This window comes from Priceomyces carsonii (genome assembly GCF_900007245.1).
Source record: "Priceomyces carsonii strain CBS4050 genome assembly, scaffold: Debaryomyces_carsonii_scaffold_7, whole genome shotgun sequence".
Taxonomy (NCBI): Eukaryota; Fungi; Ascomycota; class Pichiomycetes; order Serinales; family Debaryomycetaceae; genus Priceomyces; species Priceomyces carsonii.
The window spans coordinates 1,058,171-1,072,471 of NW_026946680.1; the positions used below are offsets into that span (position 1 = coordinate 1,058,171).

General features: G+C 37.0%; 6 protein-coding genes across 6 annotated transcripts; 4 read left to right on the plus strand and 2 right to left on the minus strand.

Moving 5' to 3' along the window:
* Positions 1-244: 244 nt before the first annotated feature.
* PRCAT00006360001 (cytochrome P450) lies at positions 245-1,873 on the plus strand (the record flags this gene model as incomplete). Its single annotated transcript, XM_062956507.1, has 1 exon — positions 245-1,873. One exon carries the CDS (start codon positions 245-247, stop codon positions 1,871-1,873), a length of 1,629 nt encoding a protein of 542 aa, XP_062813003.1.
* Positions 1,874-2,467: 594 nt separating this feature from the next.
* Positions 2,468-3,997, plus strand: PRCAT00006361001 (uncharacterized protein; the record flags this gene model as incomplete). Its single annotated transcript, XM_062956508.1, has 1 exon — positions 2,468-3,997. One exon carries the CDS (start codon positions 2,468-2,470, stop codon positions 3,995-3,997), a length of 1,530 nt encoding a protein of 509 aa, XP_062813004.1.
* Positions 3,998-5,246: 1,249 nt separating this feature from the next.
* Positions 5,247-7,061, minus strand: PRCAT00006362001 (uncharacterized protein; the record flags this gene model as incomplete). Its single annotated transcript, XM_062956509.1, has 1 exon — positions 5,247-7,061. One exon carries the CDS (start codon positions 7,059-7,061, stop codon positions 5,247-5,249), a length of 1,815 nt encoding a protein of 604 aa, XP_062813005.1.
* A 134-nt stretch (positions 7,062-7,195) lies between these two features.
* Positions 7,196-7,474, minus strand: PRCAT00006363001 (chromatin DNA-binding EKC/KEOPS complex subunit; the record flags this gene model as incomplete). The annotated part of the gene is made up of 1 exon (XM_062956511.1): positions 7,196-7,474. The coding sequence occupies one exon, from the start codon at positions 7,472-7,474 to the stop codon at positions 7,196-7,198; it is 279 nt and encodes a 92-aa protein (XP_062813006.1).
* A 913-nt stretch (positions 7,475-8,387) lies between these two features.
* PRCAT00006364001 (uncharacterized protein) lies at positions 8,388-9,332 on the plus strand (the record flags this gene model as incomplete). Its single annotated transcript, XM_062956512.1, has 1 exon — positions 8,388-9,332. One exon carries the CDS (start codon positions 8,388-8,390, stop codon positions 9,330-9,332), a length of 945 nt encoding a protein of 314 aa, XP_062813007.1.
* Positions 9,333-10,500: 1,168 nt separating this feature from the next.
* PRCAT00006365001 (uncharacterized protein) lies at positions 10,501-11,715 on the plus strand (the record flags this gene model as incomplete). Its single annotated transcript, XM_062956513.1, has 1 exon — positions 10,501-11,715. One exon carries the CDS (start codon positions 10,501-10,503, stop codon positions 11,713-11,715), a length of 1,215 nt encoding a protein of 404 aa, XP_062813008.1.
* Positions 11,716-14,301: the final 2,586 nt, after the last annotated feature.

Below are 14,301 nucleotides of genomic sequence, written 5' to 3' on the forward strand. Positions count from 1 at the left end.
CGATGATAATTTCATTTTCAAGTGGATTGTCGGGAATACCGCATTGGTAAAACTTTGCGATCCCTTATACCAATTACATATATTCCGATGTTTTCTATGATAGCGGCGGCTTTGCCTACCATGGTATGTCTACTTTAAAAACCGCTCGCTGGTGGGTAATAAATTTTAGAAGCTTAAATACCAGACAAAATATCTAAGCAAATATCAAAGCAAATCACGGTTTTGAGATCTGAGATACGAAAGAATGCTCGAAAAACACTTTTTACATATAGTGGAGACATATAAGCACCATCCTTTATTTTCAAGTAGTGCACTTTTAGGCGCTATTTTATTTTACTACCTTGTTGCTGTGCCGTTCTTTCTCTCTCCCTTGAGAAAGATTCCAGGTCCATACTGGAACCGTGTTAGTAAATGGCCATCACTTAATGGACAAAGGACAAATGAATGGATTGGGAAAGTAAACAGTCTTCATCATAAATATGGAGATGTAGTAGTTTTATCACCGTCTGAGATCTCGGTCAATGGCTCTCCCGACATGATCAATGACATATATGTCAAAAATTTTTCCAAGGGCTGCTTTTATGAAAACTTTCGGAACCATGGAAATCGAGTGAACCCATTTTCAGAGCTGAACAATGAGTGTCATTTGAAGTATAAAAAAATTTTGATGACCATGTATCTGAAGACTGCCATCTTTTCAACACTGAATCCAACTAGAAAACATTTGGTAAAAATAGCAGGCAAATTGGTTAAAAGAGTGCGTACTGACATGAGTGCATCAAAGGCAAATAACGAAGGAGCAGTTGAAGTTTTTTCACTTTTCTCTTGCTTGGCAATGGACGTTATTCTGGCATTTGAGTTAGGACCTTCTTGTGGTACCGATCTTATTGAGAATCTAGAGGAGAGAGAAATCGTCAAATTGTATAGGGTCAGGGATAGTGTTGCCTTTTGGACAACTTTTTTCCCTCGTATTTTTCGGTTTATCGCAACGAATGATGTCAAGAACGCTTTTAAAAAAATCGAAAGCTGGCACTTTTCATTATATTCGAAAGCTGAGGAAAAGAGTGAATCACCTAGTATTCGTGCATTGAATGGAAAAGGCTTTTTTGGAAAGGATGCATATAGTTTCATAACTGATAATATTTTTGCCGGTCATCGAACCACAGCTACTCAGCTTACTTACTTTTGCTATGAGTTATCTCGGCCAGTAAACAATGTTTGGCACAGAAGACTTAAAGAGGAACTATATGGACACTTTGGGGTTCCAAAAAGTGAAGATAGCGTCATTGATGATCTCGAAGCAATCGATAAGCTTATTGTATTAGATGCACTATTGCAAGAAAATTTGCGTGTACATTCTTCCATTCCTGGAGCTGAACCAAGAGTCGTCGATCGATCATATGAAGTAGAAATCCCGGATTGTGATACTATGAAAAGAATTCTAGTTCCAAAAGGTACGGTAATATCTTGTCTTCCTTTTTCTATGCATAGACAAGAAAGCGTCTTTCCTTCTCCGGGGAAATTCTCTCCTGAGAGGTGGTTAAAAAGTCAAAACGAAAGCGAAGAAGAGTTCAAGTCTCGAGTCTCCGGACAACAACGTTTTATGATGCCGTTTGGTAAAGGCATACGTCTGTGTTTGGGGAAAAATTTAGCCCTCATTGAAATCAAAATAGCACTTGCAAACTTGTATTGGCACTTTTCTTCCATGATAAGTGATCAATGGTGCTACGTGGAATCTAGGAAGCCATCCGATATTCTCATGGGTCTTAAAAATAGAGGTCTGAACAAAACGGATGAAGAAAAAATGGTGATGGTTGATTCTTACACCACACATCCTTTGAATGGAGAATGTTGGTTGAGTTGGCTCTCTTGAAGATGTACCTGAGAAGTTTTCCACCTCCTGTGACTTCGCTCATTGATATGGCATTCTATTCTCGTTAATTGAGAATCAATTTTATACATGGAGCATGACAAATTTTATAGAGTTCTATAACTTTATACATAGAGTAGATAAAAGTATAATTGTACAAAATTTTCTTTTTTTTACGAATGAAATATTTGAATAAATTTTATGAAAAATTTGCCTGTTTTCACTATAGCCAAATCACCTATATTACTAGATCTATGGGACGCTCTCTTCCACAACTACTAGTGGCAGTTCCGAGCTTGATCAATTCAAAAGTTCTGAAAAAGAGTTCTGAAAAAGAGGTTAATAGATTAAATCCTGCAGAGCTTCGGGAATTCTATTTTGGGTTATGCCGAACGTTGGTGCATTATCAATTAATACTGCATGGGTTTAGATAGGCTGCGATAGCACAATAATCAAGTAAGATATGAATGGGCCGCAATATTCGCTGATGATCTGTCAGAGCTTGCATTATAAAAGAACGATATATCATAAATCAGTTGGGATTTTCCTCTTTTGATGATAGCTACCGGTTACAATATCAAATTCTTCAGTTGAGATATGACTAAAGTCGAGCTAACTGAATCCAAGAGAGGGCATTTTATTGATTATGAAAATGAAATTGTTGAAGTTGAAAATGGTAGTACTAACCGAGTTGTTCTTGAGGAGCGATTCAATCTTTTATCATCTATCGCAACAGGTATTGTAACAGGTAATACTTGGACCGCGTTAGGTGGTGCCATCATTGCTTCATTGTACAATGGTGGCCCACCTGGTATCATATATGAATTCATCGCTGTGTCTGTTTTTTATTGGTTGATTGCAGCATCTATTGCGGAGCTTGCATCTTCAATTCCTGCTTCTGGTGGCGTCTACCATTGGGCGGCTGCCACTGCAGGAAAAAGCTACGGTCGAATATGTTCATGGTTTGCTGGATGGCTTAATTATTTTGCTTGGACCTTTGCAGTCTCAGCGAACTGTGCAATACTTGGCCAAATTACTGTCTACAGCTATCAAATGTTTCATCCTGACATTGAAGTTACAAGATGGCAAGTCTTCATCGTTTACCTAATTGTTTGTTGGTTATGCTGCTCTATCGTGATGTTCGCTACATGTGCTCTCCCGATCATCAACAGAATTGGTGGATTTCTAATGCTTGGTGGTTGGATTGTGACTGTTTTGGTGTGTGCTATAATGCCGAGCCACAATGCTTCTGGATATGCATCCAATGAGTTTGTGTGGGCGGAGTGGCAGAATGATACTGGTTATTCTAGTAATGGTTTTGTTTTCTTAGCAGGAATGTTGAATGGTGCTTTTGCCGTAGGTGCTCCTGATTGTGTTACTCATATGGCTGAAGAAATCCCCAATGCTGGTAGAAATCTTCCCAAAGTATTACTTTGGCAAGTCGTTGTTGGATTTATAACTGCAGTTTGCTACATGATTTCCATGTTCTACTCCATCAACGATTTTCAAGCAATCTTTATTGCAGATTCAATATTCCCACTTGGTGACATATATCATCAGGCTACTGGCACCAAGGGAGGTGCATTGGGCTTATTGATCATCATAGCATCACCACTTTTCTGTGCTACAATCGGATGCTACATCACAGCAGGGAGAACTCTCTACGTCCTAGCAAGAGATGACGCTGCGCCATTTTCTAATCATATTGGAGCTGTCAGCAGAAGATTTGAAAGCCCACTCTGGGCTACTTTCGCTTGTGGATGTGTCTCTACTTGTATGGGAGCGATTTACGTTGGTTCACTTGCCGCTTTTAATGCTTTTGTTGGGTCTTTCGTTCTTTTGACTACGGTGTCTTTCCTCTTGGCAATTGGTCCACACGTTCTTAACAAGCGCAGGGGAATAGCTCCTGGACCATTTTGGCTCGGAAAGTATGGCTATTTCATCAACATAATCTCTTGCCTATACATAATAGTGTTTTTCGTTATCTATTGCTTTCCTTATGCTTTGCCAACATCAGCCGATGAGATGAACTATACAAGTGTTATTACTATTGGATTAGCATTGTTAGTCTCAATTTGGTGGTTTGTACACGGGCGAAAACACTTCAAGGGCCCATCTTACAATTAGATAAAGTATTATCTTCTGAGATTTGTTTTCTTTATGATTCTGGAATCGAATTGAAATTCTTAAGCTGCCAATTCCTTGACTTAGACTTAAATTATTTCGGCCAAATTTATTTGATTATGATTCCAAATAAGCAATGCTTTCTTCTTTTTTTGCATCCATTTAATTCAACATTTGATACAACTTCAGTATATTGGCCCTTAACGGAAAGACGGTCGGAATGTATTTTTGAGTAAGCGAATAAGAACCCATGACTTCGCTTGTTAACTAATAGTGTGTTCTATATCGGTATTTTGTACCTTGAACTCATAAAAAAATTGGCCCAACTTGAACAATACCGAGCGAATGCTTGAATAATTCAGTGTTCCAAAGTCCCAAACTTTTTCTTTGCGTAATAAAAAATCTTGAGCCTTTTTCTCTTTAGGTAAATCATTATCTTACTTAGGCCTTGAAGGCTCCCTGTTGCCAAATTCATGGTGATTTACTCTTGAAACCAATTCAGCACATATCTTTCAGAGAAGTTCAAGCTTAGTTCCCTGCAAAGATTCTCAAATACCTTTCTAGATAAATGAACGTTGAACCTATAATAATAATTTCAAGATAACATATCTTTAATTCATATTAAGGAATCGTAATATATTACTGAATATTTGCAACAAGGCTGATCGCAGTCTCGCTATCATGCTTTTTGTGTGTATACCTTTCTTCACAGAGATCTAATTTATCGGCAGTGAGGTTTTATGGAGAAATACAATACATTCACGTTCTTGTTCTTTATTCTGCTTTCCACTGGAATCATATATTGCTTCTCTAATAAAGTTTAATATGGATTGTATAAAGAAGACTTTAAAAGTTAGTGTCACAATGTCCAATAATGGCTTTCCTATTTTTATAGCTGCTTCAATATGTTTTGTTGAGTTTGGTGCAATTGGGAGAAATGGGTGCGAAAGCTTTATTTTCAATCACACACGTGATTAAAACTTTTAAAGTTATCGATTGCCAGAGAAAGGTGTCGCCAAGGCTAGTGAGGTTTATCTTGTAATTAGATTTCATTTATGCTACATATGCTTATGCCGTTTAGACAAGGGATTGGGTTTTTTTTGCTGGCTTCATATGTCTAATTTGAAAAGTTTTGTATAGTTACTGGATATAGCAAGGTTTATAGTTTGCAGTCGCCACTTACATTTATACTATAGTTTAATTATTTACATTGGGAGGTTTTTACTTCTGTATTTACATGAATGAACTAAAATTAACTGACCATGAAACTTACGTTCTTGTAGAAATTCAACATAGGATTTTCCCCTTTTTTGGTAGTTGTTATGTCCAAATCCGCCCACTGGGTCAAGAACTCTTTATGAGATTCGACTCTAGCTAGTTTTTTTGTGACTTTCGCGTATAATTCGCTAGCAATGTCAAAATCTGTAGGAAACATTATGTCAAAGTGGCCTTGGTAGCACATGTATGTGCTGACATCAATCATTCTGTTCTGGAGCATGGTCTGCACAACTGGACCATTAAAATAGCCTTTAATACTATTTGGAAGGTAATTAAAGTCTGAGCATATTAATGAATGGTTTGGAAACCTGTAAGCCAACACTTGAAAAAAATGTAACAAGCTTGTTGGTATAAACTCTCCAGGTGTTAGACCATCTTTGAATGGGAGAATACTATTTTTTACGCTTAGAAATGAGGATGAATGTAATAATGGGTGAATGTTGTCCTTGTTTAATAGTGGAATAACACTCTTCAAAGTTTCATACTTTCCTTGCAATGTACTGGACTGATTTAAAACAGAATGCTTGCTGTTTTCTCGCAACTGCAAATAAGCATTAGAATAATAGCTCAACTCAGGTGTGAAAAATTCAAAAAGGTCCCCATTATCATTAATCAAGACTTTTCCTTCATAAGGCTGGCCAGTTATGTTATCATATCTAATTAAGTGATGAGGAAAATTATCAAACACCTCAAGTGCTATGAAAACACAGGGATCTTCGACAACGGTATTCCACTTGAAAATAGATTTATTGATTATTGTCACCTTTTCAGGATCTATACCGCTTTCAAAAAGTTTTGATTTATATAAACTTTGCGTCTGTTTTGCTGCCAATTGATCCGAAATTTCTATAATATTGTAGTGAGTTCTCAAATAGATATCTGGTGCGTTTTCCTTAATATAGTTTAGTATATTACACATTAAGGTTCCATTTCCACCACCCATCTCGTAGATTACCAAATCGTGATATGGGAAGTTGCCATTCAATTTATAGTTTACTAGGATATACCTCGCCAAAGCTTCACCATAGTATGGTTGGAAGAGCTCAGTAGGAGTGTGCCATAATTGCGGTCTCATTGATTTCGACGAGGTACTTCCTGTCAGCATAAGCTCTTCTCTTTGAAGACTTTTCGCTCGTCTAGCATATTTAGCATCTGAATTTTTCGGAGCAAGCACCTTGACCATATCTTTAGTATCATTGAGCTGCAATTCTAACGGTTCTTCATACTTTTTGTAAGATTTTTGCCAGGCATCCAAAAATTCGTCGACATCCTCAATTTGATTGTACTTGAAAGGCTCATCAGGATGAAAAATTTCAACTTCCTTTGAAAAGTAGCCATAATTGGGATTATATAATGAATCTTCTATGAAGTCAGATACTGACATCTTTGTTTTCTTTGGTTTATCCTTTTGTCTTGCTAATTTGGGGGCAGTTGTGAGCGGATATTCATTATAAACATCCTGGGGCGATTTCTTGTCAAAAGGATAATTGGTGGAGTTTCTATATATAAAATCTAAGGGACTGAACCCTTTGGAGTCTGCTAGTCGTTGCAAGGGGTGTGTCGTCACTTTTTTGGGCACTTGTTTCACTTTATTTAGGGATGAAACGGAGTCTTGGGACGAAACTTTAAAAGCAAATGTGTCCGGCTTGATTGAGTATTCATGATGAAAGCTTGCATCTTTTTCTGTTTTAAATGTCAATCCAGACTTGACTTTTTTGAAGAGATGCCGCTTCTGAGGATTATATTTTGAGATTGGGCCCCTTAACAAGGGTGTAAGTCTAAAAATCATGACTTTACTTGACAGTAAACCAGGTAATCTTTTTTTTCCCTCTTTTTTATCGCTTTAGGTTTAAACGAAGAATTATTTACACAAAGATATTGAAAATTAAACTAGTTTTCAAGGTTTAAATTATTACTTACTAACTATAAATCATCAAATATTATATCCTCCTTACCATCAAAGTCGTCAATGCATTCTATGATCGCTTTTAAATTCTCAATAACGGTACTTATGGCCACTCTTATGACCCTATCACTCACACCAGAGAACTTACATACCAAGGTGTTCTCATCACATTCATAGCTGACTTTCAACTCATTAATTCGAATTATAGGATCAGGCGAGAGCGAATTTTTGGCTATCTGGCTTTGTCTCTCATTTTCAAATGGCACTCTCAAAGTGAGTTGATGCGAGAATCCCATTATATGGTCAAAATTGTCAACTTGAATAGATGTTGGCTCCGAACCTAGCACTAAATCCTTTTGTCTTTCAAAATTCAATAGATGTACTTTCAAGGCTTCCTTCCTTTTTTTTGTTTAAGGATAAAATATGACTGTTGATTCAAGATATGTGAAGACATCGAGAAATTATGATAATTTTTTGACACGACTATTATTTATCAGTCGATTTCCTTGACATTCACTAACTTAACAAAAGTGTAGACAGAGAAGTAACTCTCCCGAAATGTTGTCAACTCTCACTTAAGTTACAATATTTCATATCCTCTCTCCTGTCGGATATATTCGATGATCCAAATACAACCGAATAGGGAATATCAAGTAGAATGTCTTCAAAATGTTTCTTCGAAGGATCATTATACTCTCCTCCTCTCTTAAAGAGACGGGAATCATTTCAGTTTCAAAGCTACATCTTAATTAGCTCCATGGTATGTTATTGTCTCTAGTATCATTGAAAAGGATGACTTTAAGGATGACCTTAAGGGCAATTAGACGCTCAAAAATAAACTGACGTTAAGCCTGGCTAGCTCAATGGCTAGAGCGTTTGACTTTTAATCAAAAGGTTGCGGGTTCGACCCCCGCGTCGGGCTTATAAGAGATTTTTTTTATTTTATTTTTTTCCTCTTTTCTGTAATTTGGTTGTCTGACTAGACTTACTTACGAGAGACGCTGTATTGACCGTTATGTCACCCCAAGGACTTCTATAATCCGTTGCACATACCTTTCATTGTAATCAAATCATTTATGGCGTGTCTTTAATCACAAGATTATTTTCTATTCTCCGAGAATCGAAGGTGGTGATCTCACATGCAAATTATAAAAACCTGTTTAAAAAACTACAAACTAACCATGATTCTATGAGTTAAACTTAGTAAAAATGGCTTTTCGTTTTGAAGTTGTACTTTCCAACGGAAAGAAGAAATTCACTGCTATCAGTAATCTCTCAGAGGCAAAGATATTTTGCGCTAGAAACGAAAGGAAATGGACCAGGATTATTTTACTACTTCATGGTTTTCCAGATAACAACACTTCATTCAACGAAGTTGTTCCGATCATTTCTAATTCTTTCAAGGAAGATAATGAAACTTTGCTTCTAAGTCCAGCAATGAGGGGATATGAACCATCTAGTCAAGGTAAGTTTGATGAATATAGTTCTACTGACCTAGCAAATGACGTCAAAGCTTGGCTTGACTCCATAGACCCAGGTGATATCCCAATTCATCTTGTTGGCCATGATTGGGGAGCTATTGCAGCTTTCAAAGCTGCTAGCTTATATCCCGACTTGATTTCGTCAATGGTTTGCTTGGCTATCCCATATATTCACAATATTAGAATCTGGGAGTTGTTATGGTATGTCCCAGAACAAATATTCCTTTCGTCTTATATGATTACCATGCAATTTGCTAGCCTATATCGCCCTAAGCTTTCTCAAACAGACAACAGCAGTTATTTGGATCAATTATGGAGCTATTGGTCCCCTACTTGGAATTACGATAGGAGCGATATTGAAAGAGTCAGAAAAACCCTATTGGGCCCTGGAGTTATCGATGCTGCTACGGCTTACTATAGATGTATTGCTTCTCCATTGAATTTTTCTGGTAGACGATGGGAAGTTGATTTTGAAAAAGTTCCCACATTGTTGCTTGGCGGAGAGAAAGACCGGTGTATGAGCAAGAAATTATATGAATTGGAAATTAAGAAATTGCACCACAATAAAAAGGCTGACGTGAAAATCCTTTCAAACTTAGGCCACTTTTTGCATCGTGAAGACCCTCTGAAAGTTGGAGAGTTGATTGCAGATTGGTTCAAAAAATATTCGTAAAGCAAAATTTTTTAGATAACTCTATACATTTTCATTTTCGGTGGTATAAGTTAGTACTTGAAATCGAAATACGAAGCCTTATAGTAAAGTTTCCAAAATACAATACCTATTTGGTATCATCATCACCTTTATGAAAAGCTAGATTGTTTTTGCTTCATCCTCGTGGTCTACTTTTCAATTTCGACTTCTTCCTTTTGTTGTATTCATATCAGTAAGTTAATGCTTCCCTCACCTAATAGAGAAAATACTCGCACCCACCTCATCTTTAATAACTGAGCTCAGGTTTATGTCGATTCTATTAAAAACATCTGGGCCAAGCTGGGGCAACTGAAAACTTACTCCAAATAGCTCTGAATCGCTAAGAGGCTACCCAAAGTGCTAGAGCAAATATATTCTTGCAGTCTTTTTTTCATTCTAACATCACCGAAGATTCAGTAAACTCAAATTGGGTGAAAACGCTTGTGATCTCCGTTTTGACATATGACCATGATACTTTTCACAGGATCTTTGCATCTAAGAAATTAATTATTTTCGAGATCTGCTCTGCTTTCTCCGCTAATCAAAACTTTAAGACTTGCAGCGAGTGGGTGAAGCCAATGAAATTTCACTCAATTAAATTAAGTTATATCAGTCACCTCCAATTACTTTATTGACACACTGTCACATATATATGGTTCGCCAAACACTTAAGCTCACTGCTCTTCAATTGTAGGTGAAGTAGCGATAAAATCGAACAAAAGAGGTTGGATGTTTGCTCTTTTTCTTGCTATGAGCCCTAAATGAAATCTAATTGCATCACCGTTTATTTCCTAAAAAGGTAATTTTAGATCTTGAAATCGAAAATGTTTACTGAAAGAGGAGATTTGCAGCTCACCAGTAGCCCGTATCAACCTCAATAAAGAGCCGTTAACTAAGGAGTAGGTGCATACTCACTTTCAAACGAACAATAGTAAATGTTTAGCGTAAATGATACTTTGGGACTTTTTGTAAAGAAGAGGGTTTGTATATCCCAAACGAGTTAATTAGCTCGCAGAAGCAAGAAGATGGGGTTTACCCATATTTTCAAAGTGGGAATGGTGTATAAATACTACTATATCTTTTCTAAATTGTATATCATGTTACTTTATTTCGAAAGATAACAGTATATCTATAATAAATTATAACGAACATGAAGTTAACAACGTTATTTCTTTCGATATTCACATTAATTTCAGTTAGTCTCTGTGTTCCGGTTGATTCAAACAATGAAATACAGTTAGCTGGTAGAGACTCCCTTGATGGGCTAGTTTATTTACAAGAAAAAGACTTTCTTCCTTCTGTTGATCAGGTAGGAACATCTAATATAGAGAAAAGAGACTATGCTATTTTAACAGAATTTTTCACTGCGTTAAATAAGACAGGGTTAGTACCAAAATTGGTCAAGATTTTGGCAACGAATAAAATAACAGAACCATTGTTAGTAACAGGAATTGTTGGATTTTTGAAGATAAGCAATTTGGATGATTTGCTTACATCCGTGGATAAGTCTGGTCTCACGGTAGACATACTCGTTGCAGCGCTCACTAACGCTGATTTCCTTCCTGGGGCATACGAAATAATAAATGGATTGAGAACTGGAGCAACTACTACACCATCTAGCTCAACTTTAAATATTGTTTCATTGACTACTGACATGACCTCTGTGGCTAAAGTCTATAAGCTGTACAGTGGTTTGAGCTCAGTTTTCAGCGAAATAGGCCTGAGTCTCAAAATTGGCCAGTCGAGTAGTGGAATATTCTCTATTTTGAATCCGATTTTAGTTGCTGTTGGTATTAAGGGAGGAAGCACTAGTGCGGCATCTTCGTCTCTTGCCAAATTAGGTTACTCTACAACTGCAGCCTCTGCTCAGAGTACTGCTACGGGTGAAGCTACGATTACATCTGCTGATATAACCGGAACTACAGATGCTGCAGTGACTACGGGAGCTACTAAGACTTCCGTAACCTCAACTTCAGCTAGCACCACTACCCTGTCAGCTTCGACTTCGACTTCAACATCTTCGAGCTCTTCAAGCACAAGTTTATGGGATCGTATCAAGAGTATATTCAAGAAGCGTGACATGAAAGAAATTGCAAAGAGAGAAGTCTCTATTGAAAAAAGGGACAACGAGGTCCTCGATAACTTGGTTGAATCTTTAGAAAAGTCAGGGCTTGCAATGTCAATTGTAAATTTGATAATACTTGACGACACAATGTATCCATTCGCTAGGGATTTGATCAAGAAGATTGTCACTGACAAAGCTATCACACTTAATGAGTTGTCCTCCGCTTTGAACAGTACAAACTTATTAAATGATGGCATCATTGATACTTTGTCCAGTGGTCGCCTTGGCATAACCTTCTGATATCCTCTCTTGTTAACTTTTCATATTAGTTTAAAACAAAAGAATAAAACATAAGAATCTGTAGCCTGTACTTCAAACACCTATAAAAAGTTATGACGATCTGAAAGGTACCAGAAGAAAGGTGAAATATGTCCTTATAAGAAGTTCAACAGAGAATTAAATTATCGAACTGCACCATAATACGTTCAAAAAGATTATTCTTGAATTCTTCAATTGCAGTTGTACATGGATGTCCCAAAAACCAAATCCCCTCCTTTGGTTACGAATACTTTGCTCTCACTTCTTATTTTCGTATTCGTACGTTAAGAAATAGTGGTCACTTGTCTTCATATTTGAGGGGAAAGCTTATCTTATAAACGATAAGGACGACAATTATGTTTCAAATTTCACTTTCTTTCATTCGTCAAGTTTACGAATATAACTAAAAAGACACTTCGATTTAGTTTTGCGATTTCAAGATTCGCTATGTAATTGTGAAATTATGAATAATGTGATTATTCACTAAAATCGGATTAATTACATATTAAACCTTAATTTTTCGTGTCAGTGAGGTCTATTTTGTAGAACTCAAACGTTCTACGAGAAAAATTCCGTGGGAGTATCTCTTAGGCTTATGGATAGTATAATGATAATGCTTGGGATCCATTTTCAGTATATTTCATCTGTATATAAAATAAAATCAAGTGAGACTTCAAATTCTTCCTTTTCATTACCTTACTAGCAAGTACTTAAATGCAGCACCTTTATTTGAATTATTCAAAAGAGACGTAACTTTACCTTCTGAAAATTAATTCTATACATCCGATGAAGGATACGAGTAACTGCAAAATGGAGCAATCTTAAAATGCAGAAAGGTAGTTGGATCAGAAATTTTTAAGTTTTAGCAGCTCTCTGTGAGTCATGATGTTAGTTAAGCTTCAAATTTTGTTCGTGTCAGCTCTGTCTATGAATTTAAATCCAGCAGACTACAACTCTTCTAGTTATTATTTTTCTTTTCCTTTGTTTGTTTTAAGCTAAATGATGTAAAGTTAATACAAAACGTTTTTTTCCTTCCCTTTTTTTTTTTGAAAATAAGTAATCGATCTCTATTGTCTCTGGATCTTGGATAAAAATAGAAGATAATAAAATAATCTTAAACTTTGTCCCAAGAAAATCATCTGGAGCTATTGGCTCCTCAGGGAGAATTATGAGAGCCAAAAGTCGTCCCATTTAATAATAAAATTCTCATTTGGTACTACTATCCTACAGGAACGTCGGATCGAAAATTGATATGTCACAAAATTTATCTATAATAAGCAAGTATAAGAATGTAGTAAAATAACCCATTGAACTAATGTAAGAAGAAAATAAATAATAATAACATGAAGAAGAAACAAATTTTGAAGTCAAATAAATGCGAAAACAATTACACCAATCATAAATCGCTTAAGTAAGGGTACCTTGGTCGAACCGGCACCTTCATATGGTGTGATAACGGAAGTGGCTTGAGCAAAGGTTGAGCCTGATGAAACTTCGGAAGATGATGTTGCGGATTCTGAAATAGTTTGTTGTACCATAGTTGACACAGTATGGCTATTTTGACTACCAATATCATTAGACTGGCTCTCGATACTTAACGTGGCGCTAGAGCCATTACTAGCAGCGTCATATCCACTACTGTCACTTCGGGTATTATCGCTATGGTCAGCTCCGCCAACAGAAGCACTTGGTGTTTCACGCGAATTAGTCCCTTGGCTATATATATCAGTTCTGCTAACTGATGGTATCTTGGAAATATCACTCTCTGTGGCTCCAGATGGAAAAGCATGGGTAGTCAGACTCACTATGCTATACACCGACTGAGCTTGCTGGGGGGGTGTGGAATTCACTGATGAAGTAGCTTCACTTCCTTTCGTTTTCGGGTTTTCGATTGTCGAAGATGGAATTATAGAGGACTTATTGTTCTGATTTGGAGACTCAGAAGTCGTTGCATCCCTAGTTCCGCTTTGTGTGGTCTTGGAGTTGTCGATAGTCGAAGATGGAATTATAGAGGACTCATTGTTTAGACTTAGAGTCTCAGAAGTCGTTGCATCCGTTGTTCCGCTTTGTGTGGTCTTGGAGTTGTCGACGGTGGAAGATGGAATTATAAAGGATTCAGTGCTCTGACTTGGAGTTTCAGCTGTTGTCTCAGTTGCTCCATTGGTTAAAGATTGGTAACCTTCGTCACTTATTTGAGAACTTAAGGACGTAACAATTTGAGTTCCCAAGGATGAAGAGTCAAAAGTACTCAGGGCAATGAAGTCAGGAATTGAAGATGAGGTGCTTCCAAGCTCAGATGAAGAAATAGGAGTCACATAGGATGTAGCCGACGCAAGAGAGGAGCCAAAGGAATTCAGTTCTGTTGTTGCGTCGCCTCCGGAATTGGCTCCTGTTTGACTTGATATTATATTATTTCCAGAAGTTCCGTCGACAAATACTGAAGACTCTGAAGATAATGCATAGCCATCAGAGGTGAAAGGTATCGAGGATGTAACTGAAGAATTGTAATAGTGAGGGCCCGATGAAGATGGTAATATAGGAGGAATATCAACTTCAATTGTTCCTGTG